General features: G+C 42.9%; 1 protein-coding gene across 3 annotated transcripts in view; it reads left to right on the top strand.

Moving 5' to 3' along the window:
* Positions 1-21,492, top strand: part of CARMIL1 (capping protein regulator and myosin 1 linker 1) — a 295,265-nt gene extending 273,773 nt beyond the window's left edge. For all 3 annotated transcript variants that reach the window (XM_075585565.1, XM_075585566.1, XM_075585567.1), the window contains 5 exons: positions 799-1,276; positions 8,964-9,042; positions 9,592-9,828; positions 14,117-14,257; positions 20,487-21,492. In XM_075585565.1, coding sequence (XP_075441680.1) covers positions 799-1,276; positions 8,964-9,042; positions 9,592-9,828; positions 14,117-14,257; positions 20,487-20,653 — 1,102 coding nt within the window. In that variant the 3' untranslated portion in view covers positions 20,654-21,492. The remainder of the gene's footprint in view (positions 1-798; positions 1,277-8,963; positions 9,043-9,591; positions 9,829-14,116; positions 14,258-20,486) is intronic.
* The last annotated feature ends 2,001 nt before the right edge of the window (positions 21,493-23,493 follow it).

Raw genomic sequence — 23,493 nt, 5'->3', positions numbered from 1 at the left:
GATTATTACATGTGTTTTGCTTAGGACCAGATGCAGTACTCATTTTTCTGTTTTGGTTAGTTCTTCACCTGATCTTGTCTGAAGGTCGTCTGCCAGTTCCATATACACCATCACAGTGCAATATTAAGGGACATCTGAGGCTTGAAAGCTGCGTACATTATAATTATATTTATGAAGAACGTTCACGTCATTCCATTAAACGTTCACACTCTGCAGCAAATCTACATTGCCCACAGGTCACTTACTAGAGACATGGAATTAATTACTATTTGTCTAGTAAAGTGTGAAATAGTCTGAACAATCACTAGTTACAGGGATAGGATTACATGGCAGAGAGTTCGCTTAAACAGTATGTTGCTGAAATCATCTTTGACTATTAAATGGGACTATATGGAAAATGCAATTTTCTAAAGCAGAGTCTGTAATTAAGAATGGCGCCGAATCAAAGCACAAAAAGGGGCCAACAAAACATGGTCTCGTTTCCGCAAAACCGTACGATTGACATCGAAGGACTTCCCAATTTAATTCATTGTCATTTTATGTATGGAAAATGTCTTTTTCAATTTGCTTACTTTGTTTATCTTCAGTGTTCTTCCCGGCAGAGTGACGATAAACTATGTGCCCTTTTATGAAGCAGTAGTGGGATGTCCTTTATGTCAATACTTTTTGTGGAAATACGATAACAATTTGTTGTAATATTGTATTGATCTAGAGACGTAAAGCTTAGATAAAGGCCTAGCATGCAGGGAACGCAGTTCATTATGCAGATAATCAACAAAACACTTTCTTTTGGCAAAGGAAACTTTCCTTCAGGAGTGCGGAATATCAAGATATTGGTGAGGGGGAGGAAAAAAAGAGGCGGGAATCCAGAAAGAGCGGCTTTCTCAATTTAATCAAATCCAGATCCAAGTCAGAGCGCACGCCGACAGTTACAGTGACCGAGGAGCCCTCTTCACCCAAGCCCTCTGTCAAGATCCCTGCCCCCGACACCGTAAAGAAAGAGAAAGTAGCCGAGAGCAACGGTGCTGTGAGCTCCAGTGCCAGTGCTGTGAGCTCCAGTGCAAGTGCTGGGAGCAGCACGGAAAGATCAGAGGATGCAAAAACACCAGACTCTTTAGAGGAGAATCTACAGACTGAGGATGGTGTGAAGGGCGAGCGAAGTGACAGCAAAAGCAGCCCGCAAACCGGAAGGAGGTATGGTGTCCAAGTGATGGGGAGTGGGCTGCTCGCAGAGATGAAAGCGAAGCAGGAAAGAAGAGCAGCTACTGCGCAAAAGGTAATAATCCTTCAATATATCATTTTTCGTACCTGTAACCTGAGGTTGGTAGGACCGTGAATGTAATGTAATTCGCATTAAATTGTGGTGATCATGTGGAGCATGAAATATTGTACTCTGCACTTCTTCTTTAAAAGAAATCACATGGTAAACATTAGTATCTTTTAGTCCAGGGGTACGCAAACTTTTCCCCCTGCGCCTCCCTGCCTACTCTTCCCCCCTGCTCGCCGCCCCTCTCCTTACCTTGTCTCCGGTATCAAATGATGTCGCGGGGTGACGTCACATTGCCATGGCAACTTGATGTCACGTGACCCCACGGTGTCATTTGACGCCGCATTGCCATGGTGACTCATTGCCGAAGACCAGGGAAGTTGCAGAGGCCTCGCACGATCCCCCAGCATTTAATTTAAATGCCTTGGGGAAGAGCCCAGGGCCTCTGAACCGCCGTGCCCCCCCCCCCCCCCCTGGAAAATCTTGCGCACCCCTGTTTAGTCTATCACAATTTTTGTGGATATTTGTTTTTTTTTTTCCCTATTCTTTTACTTCATGTATCCACACCAATGTATCCCCAGTTAAATGGAATTAACAAAGTATGCAAATTGGTTTCAAATAGGATTAAGAGGTTGCAGTTCAAACAATATTTGAGAATACAATGTTTATTGGGAGTAAACTAGATTAAAATTGTTCTTGGCAGATGTTTCTAATCCCATAGCTCCATCTAGTGTTACGATAGATTGTACAACGCTTTGAGGTATGGTTTAGATGGCTCTTAGGAGATGTGTTGTACTGTAGCTTCTTGTTTCGTGTTCTTGCCAACAGCCTCCAGCTATTTGCATCACAGGTATTGCTGTAATATTCCCTGCATGCCAAAACAAATGATGACATCTATATATTCTAAATAAAACACGCATACTGTGGTACATAATCTTACAGCGTGGCCTTTTCCTGATTACACGTCATATATTAGAGATGAGTGTGGATTGCTAAAACCAAATTTCATGATCAGAACAAAATGTAGCTTGCTGTTCAGATTTGCGCGCTTGGCCTTAAAGCAGCAATACTACACCCCCCCCTTTTTTTTTCTTCTTATTGTTATATGTAAAGCATGTGACGATGTATGATTCTACATTCTCACCGAAACTGCAATCGTTTGCTGCTCCTGTCACAAATCTGTAAAAAAAAATCCTGATTGTGTGCCTAACATAATGGCTGCCTTTCCGTTTCAATCAATCAATTCAGTGTAACTCAGCACCTACAATGTATCCTTATAACTAAGGTAACATTATCTATTGTTACAGTTTGCTGCTCAAACTGCTGGCAACATTGGCAACAAATCATAAACAGGAAAGGGTTGTGAAGATCTTGTACTGCTTGGGAGGTGGGTTAAACCCTGCTATAGAAATCAAAGGATGCTCAATATATTAAAACTCATTAAAATAGTACCGAGGAGTTGAATTAAAAGAAAGAAAAAAAGCAGGACAGGGGATTGTCTTCCAGGTAAGGGGAGTGCTGGTGGATCACGTGTAGTGATATATAAAAAAAAATACAAATAATGGTGTAGCCAGTAAGACAATAGTTCTATCTACAAAGTGGATGTATCGGTCTCACATTCTCACTATGGAATTACAGCGTGTCAGAGATTCTTCTCTCTCTGACAAGAGCCCTTGTATAGACCCTCAGCGTAGGGAAGTCTGGAGTAAAGCCCTCAGGAGTGTTATGTCCTCTCCTCCCACACAGGTTAGTTACCCAAGGAACAGAAAGGAGCTCACAATAGTGTAATATCACAAGAGATTATATTATATAGTCACAGATCTGAAGTAGTTTGGGAGAGGGAGCTGAGGGGCAGGGAGAGAGGGAGCTTAGGGGCAGGGAGCTGAGGGGCAGGGAGAGAAGGAGCTGAGGGGCAGGGAGAGAGGGAGCTGAGGGGCAGGGAGCTGAGGGGCAGGGAGAGAGGGAGCTGAGGGGCAGGGAGAGAGGGAGCTGAGGGGCAGGGAGAGAGGGAGCTGAGGGGCAGGGAGAGAGGGAGCTGAGGGGCAGGGAGAGAGGGAGCTGAGGGGCAGGGAGAGAGGGAGCTGAGGGGCAGGGAGAGAGGGAGCTGAGGGGCAGGGAGCTGAGGGGCAGGGAGAGAGGGAGCTGAGGGTCAGGGAGAGAGGGAGCTGAGGGTCAGGGAGAGGGAGCTGAGGGGCAGGGAGAGAGGGAGCTGAGGGGCAGGGAGAGAGGGAGCTGAGGGGCAGAGAGGGGGGCGCTGAGGGGCAGAGAGAGAGGGCGAGCTGAGGGGCAGAGAGAGAGGGCGAGCTGAGGGGCAGAGAGAGAGGGCGAGCTGAGGGGCAGAGAGAGAGGGCGAGCTGAGGGGCAGAGAGAGAGGGCGAGCTGAGGGGCAGAGAGAGAGGGCGAGCTGAGGGGCAGAGAGAGAGGGCGAGCTGAGGGGCAGAGAGAGAGGGCGAGCTGAGGGGCAGAGAGAGAGGGCGAGCTGAGGGGCAGAGAGAAAGGGCGAGCTGAGGGGCAGAGAGAGAGAGAGAGGGCGAGCTGAGGGGCAGAGAGAGAGAGAGAGCGAGCTGAGGGGCAGAGAGAGGGCGAGCTGAGGGGCAGAGAGAGGGCGAGCTGAGGGAGAGAGGGCGAGCTGAGGGAGAGAGAGCGCTGAGGGAGAGCGCTGAGGGAGAGAGAGCGCTGAGGGAGAGAGAGCGCTGAGGGAGAGAGAGAGAGCTGAGGGAGAGAGAGAGCGCTGAGGGAGAGAGAGAGCGCTGAGGGAGAGAGAGAGCGCTGAGGGAGAGAGAGAGCGCTGAGGGAGAGAGAGAGCGCTGAGGGAGAGAGAGAGCGGGGGGAGAGAGCGGGAGAGAGAGAGAGCGGGAGAGAGAGAGAGCGGGAGAGAGAGAGAGCGGGAGAGAGAGAGAGCGGGAGAGAGAGAGAGCGGGAGAGAGAGAGAGCGGGAGAGAGAGAGAGCGGGAGAGAGAGAGAGGGAGAGAGAGAGAGGGAGAGAGAGAGCGGGAGAGAGAGAGCGGGAGAGAGAGAGCGGGAGAGAGAGAGAGCGGGAGAGAGAGAGAGCGGGAGAGAGAGAGAGCGGGAGAGAGAGAGAGCGGGAGAGAGAGAGAGCGGGAGAGAGAGCGGGAGAGGGAGAGAGAGAGCGGGAGAGGGAGAGAGAGAGCGGGAGAGGGAGAGGGAGAGAGAGAGCGGGAGAGGGAGAGAGAGAGCGGGAGAGGGAGAGAGAGAGCGGGAGAGGGAGAGAGGGAGAGAGAGCGGGAGAGGGAGAGAGAGAGCGGGAGAGAGAGAGAGCGGGAGAGAGAGAGAGCGGGAGAGAGAGAGAGCGGGAGAGAGAGCGGGAGAGGGAGAGAGAGAGCGGGAGAGGGAGAGAGAGAGCGGGAGAGGGAGAGAGAGAGCGGGAGAGGGAGAGGGAGAGGGAGAGAGAGAGCGGGAGAGGGAGAGAGAGAGCGGGAGAGGGAGAGAGGGAGAGGGAGAGGGAGAGAGAGAGCGGGAGAGGGAGAGAGAGAGCGGGAGAGGGAGAGAGGGAGAGGGAGAGGGAGAGAGAGAGCGGGAGAGGGAGAGAGGGAGAGGGAGAGAGAGAGCGGGAGAGGGAGAGAGAGAGCGGGAGAGAGAGAGCGGGAGAGGGAGAGAGAGAGCGGGAGAGGGAGAGAGAGAGCGGGAGAGGGAGAGAGAGAGCGGGAGAGGGAGAGGGAGAGGGAGAGAGAGAGCGGGAGAGGGAGAGAGAGAGCGGGAGAGGGAGAGAGAGAGCGGGAGAGGGAGAGAGAGAGCGGGAGAGGGAGAGAGAGAGCGGGAGAGGGAGAGAGAGAGCGGGAGAGGGAGAGAGAGAGCGGGAGAGAGAGAGCGGGAGAGGGAGAGAGAGAGCGGGAGAGGGAGAGAGAGAGCGGGAGAGGGAGAGAGAGAGAGAGGGAGAGAGAGAGGGAGAGAGAGAGGGAGAGAGAGAGTGGGAGAGAGAGTGGGAGAGAGAGTGGGAGAGAGAGTGGGAGAGAGAGTGGGAGAGAGAGTGGGAGAGAGGGAGAGGGAGTGGGAGAGGGAGAGAGTGGGAGAGGGAGAGAGAGTGGGAGAGGGAGAGAGAGAGCGGGAGAGGGAGAGAGAGAGCGGAGAGGGAGAGAGAGAGTGGGAGAGGGAGAGAGAGAGTGGGAGAGAGAGAGTGGGAGAGGGAGAGAGAGAGTGGGAGAGAGAGAGTGGGAGAGGGAGAGAGAGAGTGGGAGAGGGAGAGAGAGAGTGGGAGAGGGAGAGAGAGAGCGGGAGAGGGAGAGAGAGAGCGGGAGAGGGAGAGAGAGAGCGGGAGAGGGAGAGGGAGTGGGAGAGGGAGAGGGAGTGGGAGAGGGAGTGGGAGAGGGAGTGGGAGAGAGAGTGGGAGAGGGAGTGGGAGAGGGAGTGGGAGAGGGAGGGAGAGTGGGAGAGAGAGTGGGAGAGGGAGAGAGAGCTGAGGGGCAGAGAGAGAGCGCTGAGGGGCAGAGAGAGAGAGAGAGAGATGATGATGGGGAGAGATGGTGAGGAGGAGGGGGAGAGATGATTATGAGGAGGGATGATGAGGGAGAAAAAAAATTAGTCGGTATTAATGGGGCCCTGAATATTTTTTGCCCGGGGGCCCACACATGTCTAGCTACACCACTGCTACAGGATCAATTTTTTTTTCTTTTTTTTTTAAACGAAAAGCGAGGCAGAACCTCATTTTTGTTTCCTGTTTTGCTCGGATCTCGAAGGCATTTCTCACTAACTATAAAGCTGCACGTTCCTTCCCCTGCCGCCATTTCATTTCACCTCAACCTGTTTTTTTGCCAGACTTGGAAACCGACATCAACCACATTATTTATTATCATTATTTGTAATAAATAGTTGGCATCTGACATGAGTACTTGCATAGGAAGCAAAAAAACAGCTCCAGAATACATTAAATTATGGCTTTTTTTTTCTCATCAAGTTTACATTTTTTCCCATAATCCAAAACCAATCGGCGAGTTGACAAAACCAAAAAAACACAACACAAAAATTGTTTACAACCAAACCCACAGCACGGGTTCAAATGCAAAGCTCTAGTAGGTACAGTATAATCTCTCTATTTTCAGCTCAGGTGAAAAAATAGGAAATATTACTGGGTAAGTTACAGTATATTTTACTATTTCTCCTTTGCAGAAACACATTTTTGTGGCGAATGGACTCGGATTCAAAAATAAAGAATGAGCATGTATACAGTTGGATTTGCTAGTTTATTCTATGTATGAGTAAAGTCAGGTTGAAATCCTAGCTTGTGCTATCTTTTAACAGCAACGTGACACTGCATATCATTAATGTATGTGATTAACTTTTTGGGGTGAGCTGCTTTATTTTTTTTTTTTTAATGATTCAGTGAAAACTATGCAGCATTGGGGTGAGCTGAGAGGAAGTGCTTTTGCATGAAATCACAGGGATTGACCATGCTAAGGATTGAACCCACAAGGTTAAAATGATTTTTAGATTTTGCTTGCAGATGGAACGGAACTGTGCATTCAATTACAATAATGGAAACATTAGGCCAGACTTTCCCTTGAATGCCATTCATAATGATACCATTAAGCTTAAAGAGGCAGTGCTTCTGAGGACAAAAGTGACCTAATAGTTGCTTATTAAATATAAATGATTTGACACCATTTTACAAAAAAGTAAGACAAATAGGTTTTGTTACAAAAACTTTTAATGTCTCCGTAGTAACCCATCACTTTGGGAGGGGCGGGGGTAAGGGTTTACAAGGTTTATCTAATGCAGGTAAATCCAGACTTTTTCTGCCTTTGTTGTTTTGTATCTAATTGTGCTGCTATAGTAAGCCACATAAATAAAGTGGAAAAACAAGAATTAGGTGAGTTTTTGAATTAAACAGATACCCAGAAAATAGGAGCTTATTATTTATTTGTATGTATTTATTACAAAGGAAGCACACGAGGGAACATTTTACTTTAAGGGTATTTGTATCTTTCTAAGGATGCCAATTTACTGTACATTGGTCAGAAAAAAAACCTTTTTCGCTTTCTTTGTAGAATTGCCCCTTTAATGCGGAGACATTGTAGCCCATGGTAACTAAGCAGAGCTATTCCATAAGACACTATGGCCCTCCCCGATCCACAAAAGGGTGCAAAGCTTTAGCACGCCTCCGTTCGCATAAATCTGAACGGGGGTAAAGACGTGCTAAAGCGTAGCACCCTTTTGTGGATCTGGTATGGCTCATTCAAATGGCCATAAGGTGTCTCCCAGAATAGATCCACTTAGTAAATCTGACCCGTCATGTTTCTGGATGATGATGGTTCCCGCAGTAGAACATGTCCAGCTGTACCACTCCTTAAGCTTCTCTACAGATGCTTCATTGTTTATTTATGCACTATAATTGCGTTTTTTGTTGTTGTTTTACTTGTGCAGTGTCTCAATTACCCAGGGGTATGTCCCCAAGCTTTGAAGCCTTCCACACACATTTTTTTGCGAAACCTTAAAATCAAATCAAACCTGTCATTTTTTGCATAGAAAGCTTAAAGTAAGCATTTAGAGATATGCCTTATATATGGTTTTATTAGTGAAAACTGCAGCCCCTTTATTTTCTGGCAATTAGAACTTCAGATGACTTTTGAAGGGGCAACCCCTACTAGGACCAAAGTGAACTAATTCCAGTGCTGAGTTTTAGGGGTCTCATCTTGGTAATGCTACCCAAATCAGACACCTGTAATCATTTGTCATTGATTAGACTTGGGAGGGGTTTAATTTCCTCTGGCTGCTCCTTTTGTGTCATGTCACTATATGATCAGCGAGTGCTTGTGCAGCCAGAGTTCCCCCTACCCCTAACTTTATTGGTTCCCTGATAAGGACGGGTGGGATAAGGGCAAAGAAAACATTTGATTGACAAACTCTTCCCCATTCAGAAGTCTCTAATAATAAATTAAACTGTCCGACTATGTAGGATTGCACCTTTAACTGGAGTTGTTACAATTAGTAATGCTTGACCTCTAAAGATGTGCAAATTTGCCCAAGTTTGGCTCGCAAATTCTTTTTAAAGTTTGAAAATTCGTTAATAAGTTTGACAGAATTACAGCTTCTCAGACCGAGCATCTTCCCTGGTGCAGAAAAGGGTCGTATTGAGTACAGGAACCTGTAAATAATTACTAAATATGTCAAGTTCTCATTGATATTGTGGATGAGCAAAATCCTTTCCTCAGAAATCTTGCCACTTGCATATTCATTTTTTATGTTGTATATGTACAAAGTACATTTGCTGCCCAGAAAATAAATATTGGAGCCTTTTCTAGGTTCAAACCATGTATAACATTATAAGCTATAGTGTAATCAGACACAGATCTGAAAAACAATTAAAGAGTTGTACACAGGGATGTTATAACTATCTAATACAAGAATGAATGTGTGACCTTAATATTATATAGGGCATTGTATTTATTTCGTGTATTACAAATTCTATTGTGTGTGTGTGTATGTATATACACACACACACACACACACACCTACTTGGCTTCCAGCTGGGTATGTGCGGTACAGCCAGGATCAGCATCCACCCAGATAATGTACAGCAAAGGAAAATTCGCAGCACTTACAAAAGTGATGTATCAAAAGGTATACATTTATTTCATCTAGCAAATACAATAATAAAATACTGTATGGGCGACGTTTCAGACCTAACCGTCCTTTCTCATGATATATACACACAAATAACTTAATTTTATTTTATATGCAGAAATTTGGAAACGATGTTAGTAGCAAAGATTCATCTGATAGTTCACTTAACACAGAAAAATTGGACGGAAGTGGAGCAGGTAAGAGTGTGTTTTATATAAATATTTACTCGCTCAAACAGCAACAAAACAGCATACACTTTTCTGATGTTTTCATTTGCAGTGGTTGATATTTGTACGACGCGGAGAGTTTACAATTTACACAAAATTCAGACTTCGTGCCAGCAAAACTGCATTACATGTTCGCACACGCACACACACACACACACACACACACACACACACACACACACACACACACACACACACACACACACACACACACACACACACACACACACACACACACACACACACACACTGATACTGAACAGAAAGACCTCAGTTCTTGCCGATTAGCATTTTCTCTCCCTACCTCAACAGTGACCAGAGCTAAAGTAAAACTTCCTAAATAAATCACTTTTTGTAGAATTTATATCTATGTTCTGTTTTCTCTTTACCTATAATTTACTTGTAGTTGGATAAGCAAGTACATATGTTCTCGTAAATACTAAGGATTTATTGACCGTTTAGTTGTATCAAGGTAGGCCAAAAATGTAATTAATGAAGTCATCTGTCCTTCCTTTTTAGTATCAAAATTTCAACAGGCCACAACTGAGACTCGGTTCCCATTGGGCAGAGGTGATTCTACCAACTCGCCACCGGAAAAAAATGTCAAATGTGAAGTAAAGTCAGAAAACAGTGTAAGGTCCAAGAATTCTTCCAGTACACCTACCAGCCCTAGACCGCCTCTTCAATCATCAAAGCCCACCCTGTCGGCACGCCCTGCTGTGCCCCTGAAGCCCCGAAGTAGTAGTTCCCGGTCTGGTGAGTAGAGATGAGCGAAATTGTTTCGCATATTTGGATCCGCCTAGGGTCGGCCGGTTCCTTTGGCCCGCGGATCACTCTCAAAAAAGTCGATCCACAATTTTGGACTTTTTCTTCTTCAGAGAACAATCCGTCTCTGGGCGGATTTTTAAGTATTTGTACAAGGATAAAATCCATTTCCAGATTGTTAAAAAAGGAAGACATACAGAGCGAGAGATCTTTCCAATTTAATAAGTTGTGTGTGTGTGTGTGTGTGTATATGTATATATATCTTAATATATAAAATCGAAAGGTTAGTGCTAGCTGCGGTGAATCTGATTGGTCCTAAGCCTCTGGCCAATCAGATTGGTGGCTCTGACGTCACCCAACTGCCACTCTTCCCCCTCGGCCACACACACACACACACACACTCTCCTCTCCCCCCACCCCCCATCACATTCACCCTCACGTGCGCCGCCCTGCACCGGCTCCCGAACGGAGGGGAAGCGCGGCGCGGCCCTCCTGCCCCAGCCGCCAACGCTCACTTCTCTCCCTCCTCGGTGCTCACTTCTCTCCCTCCCCGGCGCTCACTTCCCTCCCCGGCGGGGGGACAGGCAGTGGGCAGTCAGCCTCCGGAAGGACCCCTTTCCCCCCCGCACCATCCTATACCGCTCCCCGGTGTCTCCCTCGCCTATACCGCTCACCTCTCTCTCTCCCTCTCCCTTTGTTCCTCTCACTCCAAAGCCAGCTCTGCACGTTCGCACCGGCACATAGCCTCCTCTCACCATTTAATCATCGGCTCCGGTTGAAACTGCATCACTAGGAGATGGTTTTTTTTTTTTTTTTCCCCCGCCTTTTTGTGTGCTGAGGTGATCAGGAAAATGGCGCCAGAGTGGGTAAGATGGCGGTGCACAGCGGACAGGCAGGGGTGGTATTCAGTCAGGAGAGAGGGGGGGAGTCAGTCAGGAGAGAGGGGGGGGAGTCAGTCAGGAGAGGGGGGGGGAGGGGTCAGGAGAGAAGGGGAGGAGTCAGGAGAGAGGGGGGAGGAGTCAGTCAGGAGAGAGGGGGGAGGAGTCAGTCAGGAGAGAGGGGGGAGGAGTCAGGAGAGAAGGGGGGGAGGGAGTCAGGAGAGAAGGGGGGGAAGCCTGGGCAACGCCGGGTATATCAGCTAGTATATATATATATATATATATATATATATATATATATATATATATATATATATATATTTAAGCACACCTGAGAGATATGCCAATGGCTGTGCAAAGTATATTTAAATAAATCTCATCCCACACTTCCTAAAAGGATTTCCATACCAACTATATAGAGTTGATAAGCTTAAAGTGCAAACCTAATGACTGGAATGGTGTCAGACCCAACAGGACTAGAGCCAATGACCACTGCTTTTCTAGGCCACTGATCTAGCAGTGTGAGCTAAACAAGCTGATGGGTAGTATGACCGTCAAATCCTACTTTTGAACTGCTCAATGCTCACCCATGTAGCTAATCTAGCTATTAGCATATCTCACAGGTATCTCAGGTGTGCTCCACAAGGAACATTAAATGGTCAATCAGGATGTGGAAGTGGTCTGCTTTTAAATGAAGCCACGGGGAGGGAGCTACTACAGTTTTATGCACTTATTTTGGTGCTGCATGACGGATATGCACAATGGTGGCTACGGTTTAACTGAACAGGAACACAAATATTCACTGTGGCATCGGCCATACACATACGCAATTGAAATACTTTATTTTAAAATTAATAAAACTCTACAAGCTGCAGGAAATTATTCCACTGGCTTCCCACAGCACACAAGGTGTTATTGGGTTAACACTTCTAAGGCACCTTAGGAATGGAGTATGGTGTCAGACCCAACAGGATCAGAATTGAACCCACATAATTTTTGTTATTCAGGACAACAGCTCTAGCAGTGTGAGCTAAACCAGCTGATGGCTAGTACACTGTCACAGTATACTTAGTTTTGAGCTCTACGTCTCATTGAGTGCTCATACCAGTACAAAGCACTTTACCCTCTTCAGGAATAGATAAGCATATTTAATAAGCAGTCTTCTGCCATGAGACAACACCTAGCCCGGGAAAATACCTTACAGTCCATTTATTTGAATGTGCTGTAATGTATTTAAGCTCCTTGGTAGCCTTATGGTAGAACACTGCGTAGTAAATATGGCCCACTGTCTTCATCCTTTATTAGATTAGAAGCATTAACTCAAGTCGTAAGATCACTTTCTTATACTCATTCTCTCTGCACATGCTTTATTTGCTGTGTTTCACCTTGTTTTTACTTGTGTGTCAAAGAATATGTGTTTTATTTCATCTCTATTAGAATATGAAGAGAGAGAAAGAGCAATCCCTTAGAGGTGGTGTACTCCTAAATACTCCAAGTGGGTAAAATACCCCTGAGAGATGTATAATGACCTGGACACAGTAATTTTGAATACATATACAATTAAATAGAATGAGAAAGGACCTCCAAAGAGCTGCAAAATGGAGGATACATTAGCGTAATACAATGTATCTGTGATGCATTAACCTAATTAAGTGAGTTGACTTTATTAAGAGAGAGAATTAAGTCAATAATACAAGAAAACATAATTAGATAAAGCACAAGATCTGTGGGCGATCAAACCACAAGGTGTACTGTCCTAGTGGTGAGACCTAGTACTTTGTGGCAATTTAAGCAAAATAATAAGCAATGAACGAAGCCTGTATATTTTTATTTTCAGAACAAAAGACTCCTGATTATAGAGCTTGATTGATAATGCAAATACAAAATTAAAAATGCAGTAAATCACAGGTTGGCTTTTTCAGAGGTACAGTCACCCTTAAAGAGACCCTAATCTAGGGTTGCCAGATATCCCGTATATATAGGATTTGTCCCTTATTTCATTGGCTTGTCCCGTTGTCCCAGGATGGTCTGTTTGGATGCTCATTGTCCCACATTTTAGGGCTTTGACGTAAAATGCCTGAACTTAAAACTACTGTCTTGAAATCTGTCATAAAAACGTAATAGATTTCTACTTGAGTGTAATAGTTACCTTTTCCAATAGATGTTGCCTTACTAATTACTTATTAAGTTAATAAAGTTGGGACACTGCCTGGTCCTCTCCTAATACCATGACATCCGCACCTGTAGACCTTACTTTTTCTTTCACTGCTACTCGTTAGTTCAGTGCGCGTCTTTTACCATCCCGCCAAGCGCAGAGACGATCAAAACCAAATAATATACTGTATCGGTCAAACAGGAGATACCATTCAACTTGGAAGCATTTGCAAATTATTCATTCCTCATTATGATGTCACACTTTCATACTAAATTTCAGCGTTCTGTATCATGAAAACTTAAATGTGGCAACCCTACCCTATCCGCTTAAATAGATGGGTACATAGGTGTTTAATGCCCCCTGTAAAATCTATATAAACAAGATTGCATATATCTGGTCTGATAAGATGAAAATGTATAACATCCAGATAGTACAAGAATATTAATCTACAAATAATAATAGTGCTTGCTTGTCGAACTGCAGTTATAACTGTGTAATCCCTAGAGCAGCAGAGGTGGCACCCATTTTGTTCTAACCCAGTAGAGTGAGGTAGCCCATTATCTCTCTCCCCCTTGAAAAAAATGCTTGTTACCTTTATAATACATTCAAATTTTAATTCAGAGTTGTTTAAAAAAAAAAAAAAAAGTTTTTTCTCATCGTACAGAACTGATTATTTTTTTAAGCACACATGCTTGCACAGTCAGAGCCTCCAACTCTACTCCCGCTTATCTGTATTGGCTCTCTGATAAGGGCAGGGTGGGTAAGGGTAATGATAATATCTGCTTTCAGAAGCCTGTAAAAAATGCAATCTGTAAATAATGTGCAGCAGAACAAGATACGTTGAAGGAAGTCAACTGGATTGTTACATTTTCTACATATATATATTTATATATATATATTTATTTATTTTTTGCTTGGCGATGTGGGCTTGCACCATTACGTTTAGGCTGCCAGCGAGTGCTTCATTATGTTATGCATCATGTTTAGGGCGCTGATGCTCAGTTTCCTTTTTTAACCCTGTCACAAGTGAAGGGATTTTTCAAACAGGAAACCAGAATGTACTGTATTACTAGAATGTATTATCCTTCTTTTATTTTATTATTAAAAGCTGTGTGTTTTCTATGTACAAAACACCAGACTTTGTGTCTGAATTTGCAACGGTCATTTTAAAAATGCAGTTTGTGATGCATGTTTATTTTCCTTGTCTTTTGCCTTTCTAATATTTCTTTGCCTTTAACCCCAATAGAAGACATTCCTGAATCTCCATCTGGGCCATGCTCACCTAAAACTCCTCTGATCCCCCCCGTGCTGAAGAGAGTTCCATCAGAGAAGGAGAGAGATGGACAGAGAAGCCCTCAGCCTGCTGCCAGACCAATCTTGGATGAAGGTGAGGTTCGCTATTAGAGTGTGATGAAAACTGGAATCCCGCAAATAACATCAGTTCCCAGATCTGGTTGATCTTAATTGATCTTCCCAAATCAGGAAAGCATTGACTGTTAATTGTATGGATGTATATCTTTATTTATATAGCGCCCACAGTATGCTCATTATAAAAGAGACAATACAGTACCAGGAATTATAATACAAGAAGTGCAACAAACAAAATCAGACAATAGGAATGGAAATCCCTGCCCTGGAGAGCTTACAGTACAGCTAAGTGATATGTTACAAGACTTACAGAGACAGCAGGTGAGGGAATAAGTGCAGTAGATGGTAGTGCTTGGCCATAATGGTAGGTAGGAGCAGCTGTGGGTGTGGGACAGTAGCCATGAGCCTAGGCCTGTGGCGTAGATAGACATTTGCGGGTCCCCGGGCAAAAAAAAATTCAGGGCCCCATTAATATTAATACTGACTTCAAATTTTTCTCCCTCCTCCCCATCCTCTACCTGATCCTCTATCTCATCATCTCTCCACATCCCTCCTTGTCATCATCTCCTCCTCCCCATCCTCATAATCATCTCTCCCCATCACCATCATTATCTCTACCCCTTATCATCTCTTCCCCTCCTCCTCATCACCTCCTCGCCTCCTTATCATCAGCTCTCTCCCCCTCCTCATCATCAGATCTCCCCTCATCAGATCTCCCCTCATCATCAGATCTCCCAACATCATCAGATCTCCCCCTCCTTAGGGTGACCAGATTTTCAAATGTAAAAACCAAGACACATGCGCCTCCCCCCCCCTTTTTTTTTTGCTTTCCTCCCTCTCCCCATCTTCACTCTCTCCACCCCATCCTCACTCTATCCCTCCCCATCCTCGCTCTCTCTCCCTCAATCGTCTATCCTCCCTCTCTGCCCATCCTCGCCCCCATCCACTCTCCTCCCTCCCATCATCTCTACTCCCTCTCCCCCCAACATCCCTCCCCCATCCTCTGTCCCCCCATCCTCTCTCCCCCCATCCTCTCTCCCCCCATCCTCTCTCCCCCCATCCTCTCTCCCCCCATCCTCTCTCCCCCCATCCTCTCTCCCCCCATCCTCTCTCCCCCATCCTCTCTCCCCCCATCCTCTCCCCCCATCCTCTTCCCCCCATCCTCTCTCCCCCCATCCTCTCTCCCCCCATCCTCTCTCCCCCCCATCCTCCCCCCCCATCCTCTCCCCCCCCATCCTCTCTCCCCCCCCATCCTCTCTCCCCCCCATCCTCTCCCATATATAGACACAAACACTACCCCATATAGACACATAACAAACATGCAACATTAGTGTAACACGCCATATACAAATTCACATTTATATTCAACATATAAAAAACATTAAATATACAACATATACATGCACATAATGCATGAAACACACACATACATTACAAATACACACTTGCCAACGCAGACTTATAAACACACACACACACAAACTTACCAACACAGACACACACACATATCAACAGACACACGGAACCAGGAAATCTAGAGGAGCAGCTATGGAGTGCTCTGCAGCGCCACCTGCTGCCCAGAAGCTGCAGTGGTTAAGCAGCCAGACAGCCCTGCTCTCCTCCTCCCTCCTACTAGCTATAGCTGTTCTGATGTGACCAGCCCCGCAGCAGCATCCGCCTCTGATCTCTTCCAACCTCCGCTTTCCTCCTACCCGCCCAAGCCTGTCTCTATCTGAAGAGAGACAGATGGGCCGACGAGCGGGAAGGCGGGGGAGAGCGGGCCCCCCAAGAGTGTGGCAGTGAGCTTCCCAAGCTATAGCTACGCCCCTGGTCTAGGCTATTGAAACTCTTCATTTAAGAGGTGAGTTTTAATTAAAGGTGGGAAGAGAGGGTCATTGGTGTATACTGAGTGTAAAGGTGTTCCACAGTTAAGGGGCAGTGAGGGGAAAAAGGTTTAACGCGAGAGAGCAGAATTGGTGGAAAGGAGACAGTCATGGGTAGAGCGTAGGAGACAAGCAGGGGCATAGCGAGAGGTCAACACTGATATGTAGGAAGGAGCAGATGAGTGGAAAGCCTTTAAGGTAAGGAGGAGAACTTTGTAGGTGATCTGAAATTTCCTGTTCAAGTCCTGACTCTTTATAATAAAAGTTCATGGAATGAAAGATGAATCTGCAACATGTTCTGGTGAACAAATAAAGCAGAAATGTTTATTTGAATTGAAACATGACTTAAAAAAGACATTGACCTCTCCATTACACCCGGAGCTACAAAATGACTTCAAACAAATGCAAACTATGACTTGGATAAACAGATTAGTCTTTGTCACAGCATGTTTCATTCATATTCACAGATGGTTGCAAAAACTATTCTCAGTTCATATAGTGAACCTTTTTGGTGACCAATCAGAGTAAGTGAGGGTTGGCTGATGTATGAAAGTTGCTTGTGTTTGTATGACCTGAAGTCCGGCTTCAACATGTAGTGTTCTCTAAATAAATGTAGAAGGCAATGCAAGAAAAACATGATGACGTTTGTCACAGTCAGTGGTGATGCAGACAATTGTAATATGTCTTCTAAACAATGCCTGTGCATGTTAAACAAGATCAAATCTGTAACTCAGAGGAGCACATTGTTAATTTGCAGAGGAGAAAAAAGTGGTATTGACAATATTCATATTTTTCTTAACCTATATTGATTTATTTGTGACAAAAGTCAAGAATTAGAAGATCTTCCCAATAATGTAAATCCATTGAAGAAATAGTTGCTGCTTCATGTTGGAAAAAGTTGTGATTTTAACATGAAACACTTTCCAGCAGATTTGACCAGATAACCAGAAATTCTGAACAAGAGGAGAATGTCAAGTTATATTTTTATTAGTTATTGCCGGGGTTTTTTTTTGTTTTGCTGGAAAAAATTAATTATGTTATTCTTTACAATATTTATCTTATAATCAATCATTGCAGCCGTTAACCTAAGGCCATATTTCATTTACTGCTAGATTGCTCTAGCATCTGATTGTAGTTATTCATGGTAGAGCCTGGATTAGTAAAAATAACTACATACCGTAAAGATCCCTGAACGTGTTTCAATAAATTAATATATCTATAAACAATAGCAAAATTTTCACTCGTGCTTTGGGATCTTAAAAAAAAATGCTATGTTTTGCCTGAATTTGCTTTTGATTTGGTATTTGAAAAAAATAAAAAATATGATGGAAAGTCATCTTTTCCCCCCAAGTTTGACCAGTATATTAAAAAGAACTAGAAAAAAAATTGAAACAATTAAAAGAAGTAAATCTGGGAATAAGCCTCTTTTGAGTTTTGGCTCAAATTTGACATGGATTACCATATTCGTTTCAAAATTTGACTCAATCTTCTGAAATAAAAGTCGGCGACGTTTGTGTTTTCAGTCTGCCAAACTGCCCATGCTTAATCTTTGAGTTCTTCTGCACTGTCTGTTCATATTGTCTTTTCTCATGATTATAAGATGCAGGAATTCGTGGATGGCAGTGCAACTGCCTTGGAAAAAAGTGTGGGACCAAAGATTGCAGGGTACTGGGTACAAAAGTTTATTGGCACATAAAAAACAGCACAGAAAGCACAGAGTGGGGATTTCAGGGACAGAACACGAAGAATCTTGACTTTGAACGCGCGTACACGGCACACACACCCTGTTTACATTTAAAATATTTATTTTTAAATCAGTACAGTTACTATATTATATTAATCTGTATACAATTAATGTGTTATATGTGTACACACCTTGCATGTTTTCCACTTCTGCCTTTTTTATTATAAATGGTACATTTCTAAACATTTTGCTATTTGCACTTTTATATTTATACTCACTTGGAATTCCACTAGTAACAGTGGTGGGTGTCCTTCTGTGTGTGTTTTTTATGTGCCAATGAACTTTTGTACCCAGTAGCCTGCAATCTTTGGTCCCACGCTTTTTTCCAAGGCAGTTGCACCGCCATCCACGAATTCCTGCATCTTATACTCCTTCGGTAGGAGCACGCCCAACAGCACCTGGACCTCCAGCAAATTATTCATGCGAGTTTACTCCTATTTGCTATTCAGTTTATCCAATTTACTGCATCATTGTACCTTTAGCCAGTGACACCCATACAAGATATACCTACTCTAAATGTTAGTGGGAGTCCACACAAAGTGGCTTTTAAGGGTCTGCAAGTGATATTACTGATTGGAAGGTCTGATTTCAAGCATGCTGTTTGTTTCTGGAAAGACAGTTGTGATATAAGGACATATCTATACATGGACGTTCCCTGTGAGCATTGTATAGGAGTTAGTTCTCCTATTCTATCACCTTTTCTCATGATTACACAAGGGAATTGTAACTTTCTTTTTTTCCATGTTAAACTGGTTACTGTTAGATATTAGACAAAATATTGTGCTGTTTGTTGTATAGATGGCAGATTGTATATTGCCAAAAAGCTATTGGCTAAAACAAAGTATGTGGCATATTTTTATTTTGTTTAAATCTGAGGCTCCTGACCCTACCCACACCTGTTTTTTGTGTGGATAATAATTGCATTAGCACACCATATTAGAAAGAATATTAATAAATTAGTGGCTGTCCTCCAATACGAATTTAAACAGGGACACGCAATATAATTCTCAAGTTATGCAACACTTGAATGTAAAAATCACTGCATTTAGAGAGAGAAGGTCAATGATAGTGGCCCAAACTGCGGAGACCGAAGAAATACTGCTCAAGAAGCATGGTTTGTGGGTGGCCAAATAATATCTATTAAGCTAATATCCCATCCTGCTTACAGTATATCCCATATTGTTTTACTAAAAAATCTGTGGGGGCTGAGGATATTGTGAGTACATAAAGTTATGTACTAAGTGGGTTAGTTACATCAATAAACATGCACAGTGACCAACTGAGAAAATCTTTATCATATGCAACAGATTTACTGCTGGTAGAATGTGACGGTAAATCTGTGTCATTGTATGTTATCTTTTCATAGTAACATATATTATTATAGCTAATTGCACCAATATCTATTGTTTAAAAAAAAATGGTATTCACATATACAATTAATTTTATATTTAGAAAAAGCAAAGAACAAAATCGTATTTTTTTTTTTATAGCTTGAATAAGGTCAGTTTAAATATGAAGTAGTCTAACACTAGGTGGTGCTTTTGCCACATAATTTAAGCCGTTCAACAATGATTTTATCAGCAGGAGTCAAACAATTAAGTCTTTAGAAGAATTTTTAAAGGGGAGTGGTTCACTAAAACTCTGTTATATTCGGGCACATAATGTAGCTTTACATAGAACCGGAATGGATGTTCTCTTCCCTCAGTTACAGTGGTTTTCACTGAGCTAATTATGCACAAATAACAGCCATAACCGGAGCTCACTGCCATGGGCTTAACATCACATTGTCGATGCATTGATCTGACATAAGGTGCCTTATGCAAGTCTTGGCGTTACACCAACAGTATTTGGACCCTAAAATAGGTCTTTTGCTGGAGCACAGAAGGAGGAGAGGGAAATAACACCTGAAATAATGTCTATTTCATGGTCTGGTTGGGACTAACTAACATAGCGTCACTACCCTGTGTTAACCTTAACAGAGGTTAATGAATAGGGCATAAAGGTAACGCTTCATTGGCATCTGATCACTTTCGTTTTAGGTAAACCGAACGTCAACAAAAAATGGCTTACTGTTTCACTATTATCCTTGGGAAATGCAGGATTGCTAATACTGTTGGCTTAGGTTAACGCCATTTTTAGAGTTTAGCCGCCACGTACATTTTTGTAATCCTAGTCATTGGTTTCAGTAAAGCAATACAAAAGTACCTGATGTGCGAGTTTACTTTTCCCATCGCATCCACAAGAAAGCGGCTGACATTTAAAGGGCTTCTATTGACTCTGAGCTGCCATTATTTTAAGGTGTTTTTTTATTTTTATTTTTTTCCATTAGTGGCTTGAGATCACATCTGTTGTAACCTCCATCTGTCATGATAACCTCTGTTCAGCTGTTAACTTTTGAAAAGATAAAGCACTTCTATCGCCAGGTTACTGCAAAAGTGCAATGCTCTGATGGGGTTTGAGTTTTCTTGCAATAAGATTGTGTGCAAGTGCCTTTGTTGTTTTTCACTAAAGAAAATGACAAAGGAGACATTTTGAAGAAGAAAAAAAAATAAGGTTTTCATTTGCTTCTTGAAGAAACAGCACAGTTTTTTGACTCTGTTTTTATTATCTTTTCCGACCAGCACTTCCAGCTTCCATTACTGACACATCGCCAAAAAAGAGCCAGGGACCTGCTGCTGCAGCAGAGGGGCCGGAGCTAAAATCAAGGCCTTTAAATAAAGATGCTCAACAGAGAAGCAAATCCAGTGACTCGGGAGAGGAAGCCGATAAAGAATTTGTTTTTATTTAGACTTCTGCTAGCAAAACTATCTGTACCATGAATTCATTTCCGTGCATTTTTACTTTATAGTTGAACATTGATTAGGATAATTGATTTGTTTTAATGCGTGATCCAAAACACTCCCTTTGACATCTTTGTTAAAACCAGCATTTTTGTATTTTATTGTACTTGAATATCTTGGAAGCAGCTGCAGCAAATACCCGACACCTAGCAAAGCAATGATACACCTGACCTTGCCTAGCACTGTCCAGCAGGTAATGTGTTATGTACGGCTAGACGTACGCGTCAAATTCTTTGTGTCTTTAGTATCGATATAAATTCTTTATGTATGCGATTGCACATTGTAATTATATTAACAGAGCACACTAATGACAAATGATTTGTATAAATGGTAAATAAATATATATATAAATCTCTATATATATTAGATGCTTGGGTATTGTTTTTACATCCTCTGGTAGGAAGTTGTTTTTTTTCTCCTTCCTGTTCTTGTACATAAAATAACTTGCATTCATGCACTTATTAATCAGCACAAATAATGAGTCCCTTTGCAACACAATAATAATATGCTCTCCAGTTTGTTGTAATAGGCGTATAATTGATTAAAGGCACAGCAATTAAATAATTTAGGTCGATTTGGGGGATTTTGAGACACCGTCCTAAGTTCTCATTTTTAGTTTGCTTTTATGCTATACTTTTGAAAGAGACAGTTTGCCAGCTGTAAATAAATTAAGGGGGAAAAAAAATCTCATTTTTGAAAATACAATAACATAGATATTCACTTATATCACAGGTTAAGTGGGTTTTATTCATATGTATATTTGTATCAATAAAACAATTTTACAACTTTAGTATAGTTCTGGTTTTCTTTCAGTACTAACATAAAGTAAATAACACATTGTCAGAAGTGTCAATACAATGCCGAATTGTGGTCCATATTATTTTGTTCCGTAGTCCACTTTCCCAGACAATATATCTTCCATGACAGATGAGTGATCATATTACTGATACAAGTACAATCGTTTATACTGTAGGAGTAATCACAATCAATAGACAGTAAGCAAAATGGGGTTGTGTATGCTGAATTTGAAGGGTTGTTTTTGGCTATTAGATTTGGATCGTCTACCTCCCTGTATTTGTAAGGGAGTTTTGGAGATTATTGTTCAGATTCACTACAGGGTGCTTAGCTTTAGCATGCCTTAACTCCTTTTCATTGGAAAGTTTAGCGCGTCTGGGCTGATATGTCTGATAGACCAGCCTGATTATTTTCAGATGGGTATAGTCCCTGCTTTTCTTTTTGTATGAGATTCTTGGGATAGTTTCAGAAGCTCTTTGCATCTCCTGAATATAATTTGGGTTTTCTGCAGCACGTTGTCCCTATTCAACTAGGCGACCCAGTCAGTTGCCATAACTTCACCGTGACTTTGGCGAGCCACAGACCTGTGCTGTCCCAGGTCAGCAGGGATATTTGGCAGCATTGGTGGAGTTTGCCACTCTGAGATGTATAATCCTTTTATGAAAAAATAGAAATGTGGGCATCATCTCTTCCAGACTCTTATTTCATAAATCCACTAGGGGCGCCAAAACCTTACTCACATCACAGAATAGGAGGAAGAAAGAAGCTCATCGACTCCAGTCTTCCCGTGGTAAGGATTCTTCTAATGTGGGTGTCGGTGCTTAGGGAACAAGTCCATGCTGTACATGGGCTCAGAAGAAACGCACAAATCGGAGCGCAAATATTCTCCAAGGGTATATGCCATGAAAACGGCAGCGAGAGATATATTGTAGTTCCACACTGTATTTCACATTTATTTTTTTAAGTTGTGTGTGCTGAGTACGCGCATTGTAAGTGAAACTTCTTTGTGTTTTGTCACAGAAATGGTATTTCTGATGGTGATGTTTTTAATTCAATGAAAGAGATTTGAGTATAATTTATTTTATTTATTTTTGTTAACTTCCATACTATCACATGGAATACATTACATAATTGACTTATGATAGCTAAAGTAAGATACACATATTTTGGATTGTAAAATATCTAAATGCCGTTCACTGAATTTAATTGGAAACCAACATATAAACTTGTTACATTAGATGTTCAGACACTGTACACGTCTATTCCCCATAAAGGGGGATTAGATGCGGTTAATTATTTCTTATCACTACATGGCACTTTACCTCTTCATCAGCGTAGGTTTATTCACGACTCAATTGAATTTATTTTGACACATAATTATTTTCTATTTGAGCACGAGTTTTATTTACAACTGTGTGGCACTGCTATGGGGACACGTTTTGCACCATCTTTTGCAAATTTATACATGGGATGGTGGGAATCGTTACATATATGGGGTGCTGATGTATCTCCGCCGCAGTTGGTCATGTGGCGGAGATACATCGATGATGTGATCGCCATCTGGCATGGCGATAGCACCTCATTCGATAACTTCGTGGATGGGTTGAATAAGAATGAATTCAACCTCACCTTCACAAGTGAGCTGAGTCCAAATACTATCACCTACTTGGATTTGGAGATATATGTTTCTGAAAACAAGCTACTCACTAAAACCCACTTTAAGAGCACTAATGTAAACTCTTTCTTGCACCCCACGAGTGGCCATGAAAAAAGATGTATTGATAATATCCCCTACAGCCAGTTCTTGCGGATGAGGCGAAATTGTACTGACTTAGAGACATTTAAATCTCAGTCACAAATACTTCAAGAACGATTTCTACATAAGGGATATGATAGAACCACTGTTAAGAAAGCATTTAATAAGGCATTACGCTGTAATAGGGAGAAATTAATTTGCCCCAAAAGTAAGAAGTTAGATCACCATATAAACGTT

The sequence above is a fragment of the Ascaphus truei genome, chromosome 2 (assembly GCF_040206685.1).
Source record: "Ascaphus truei isolate aAscTru1 chromosome 2, aAscTru1.hap1, whole genome shotgun sequence".
NCBI lineage: Eukaryota > Metazoa > Chordata > Amphibia > Anura > Ascaphidae > Ascaphus > Ascaphus truei.
This window is presented reverse-complemented; position numbering and strand designations above follow the sequence as displayed.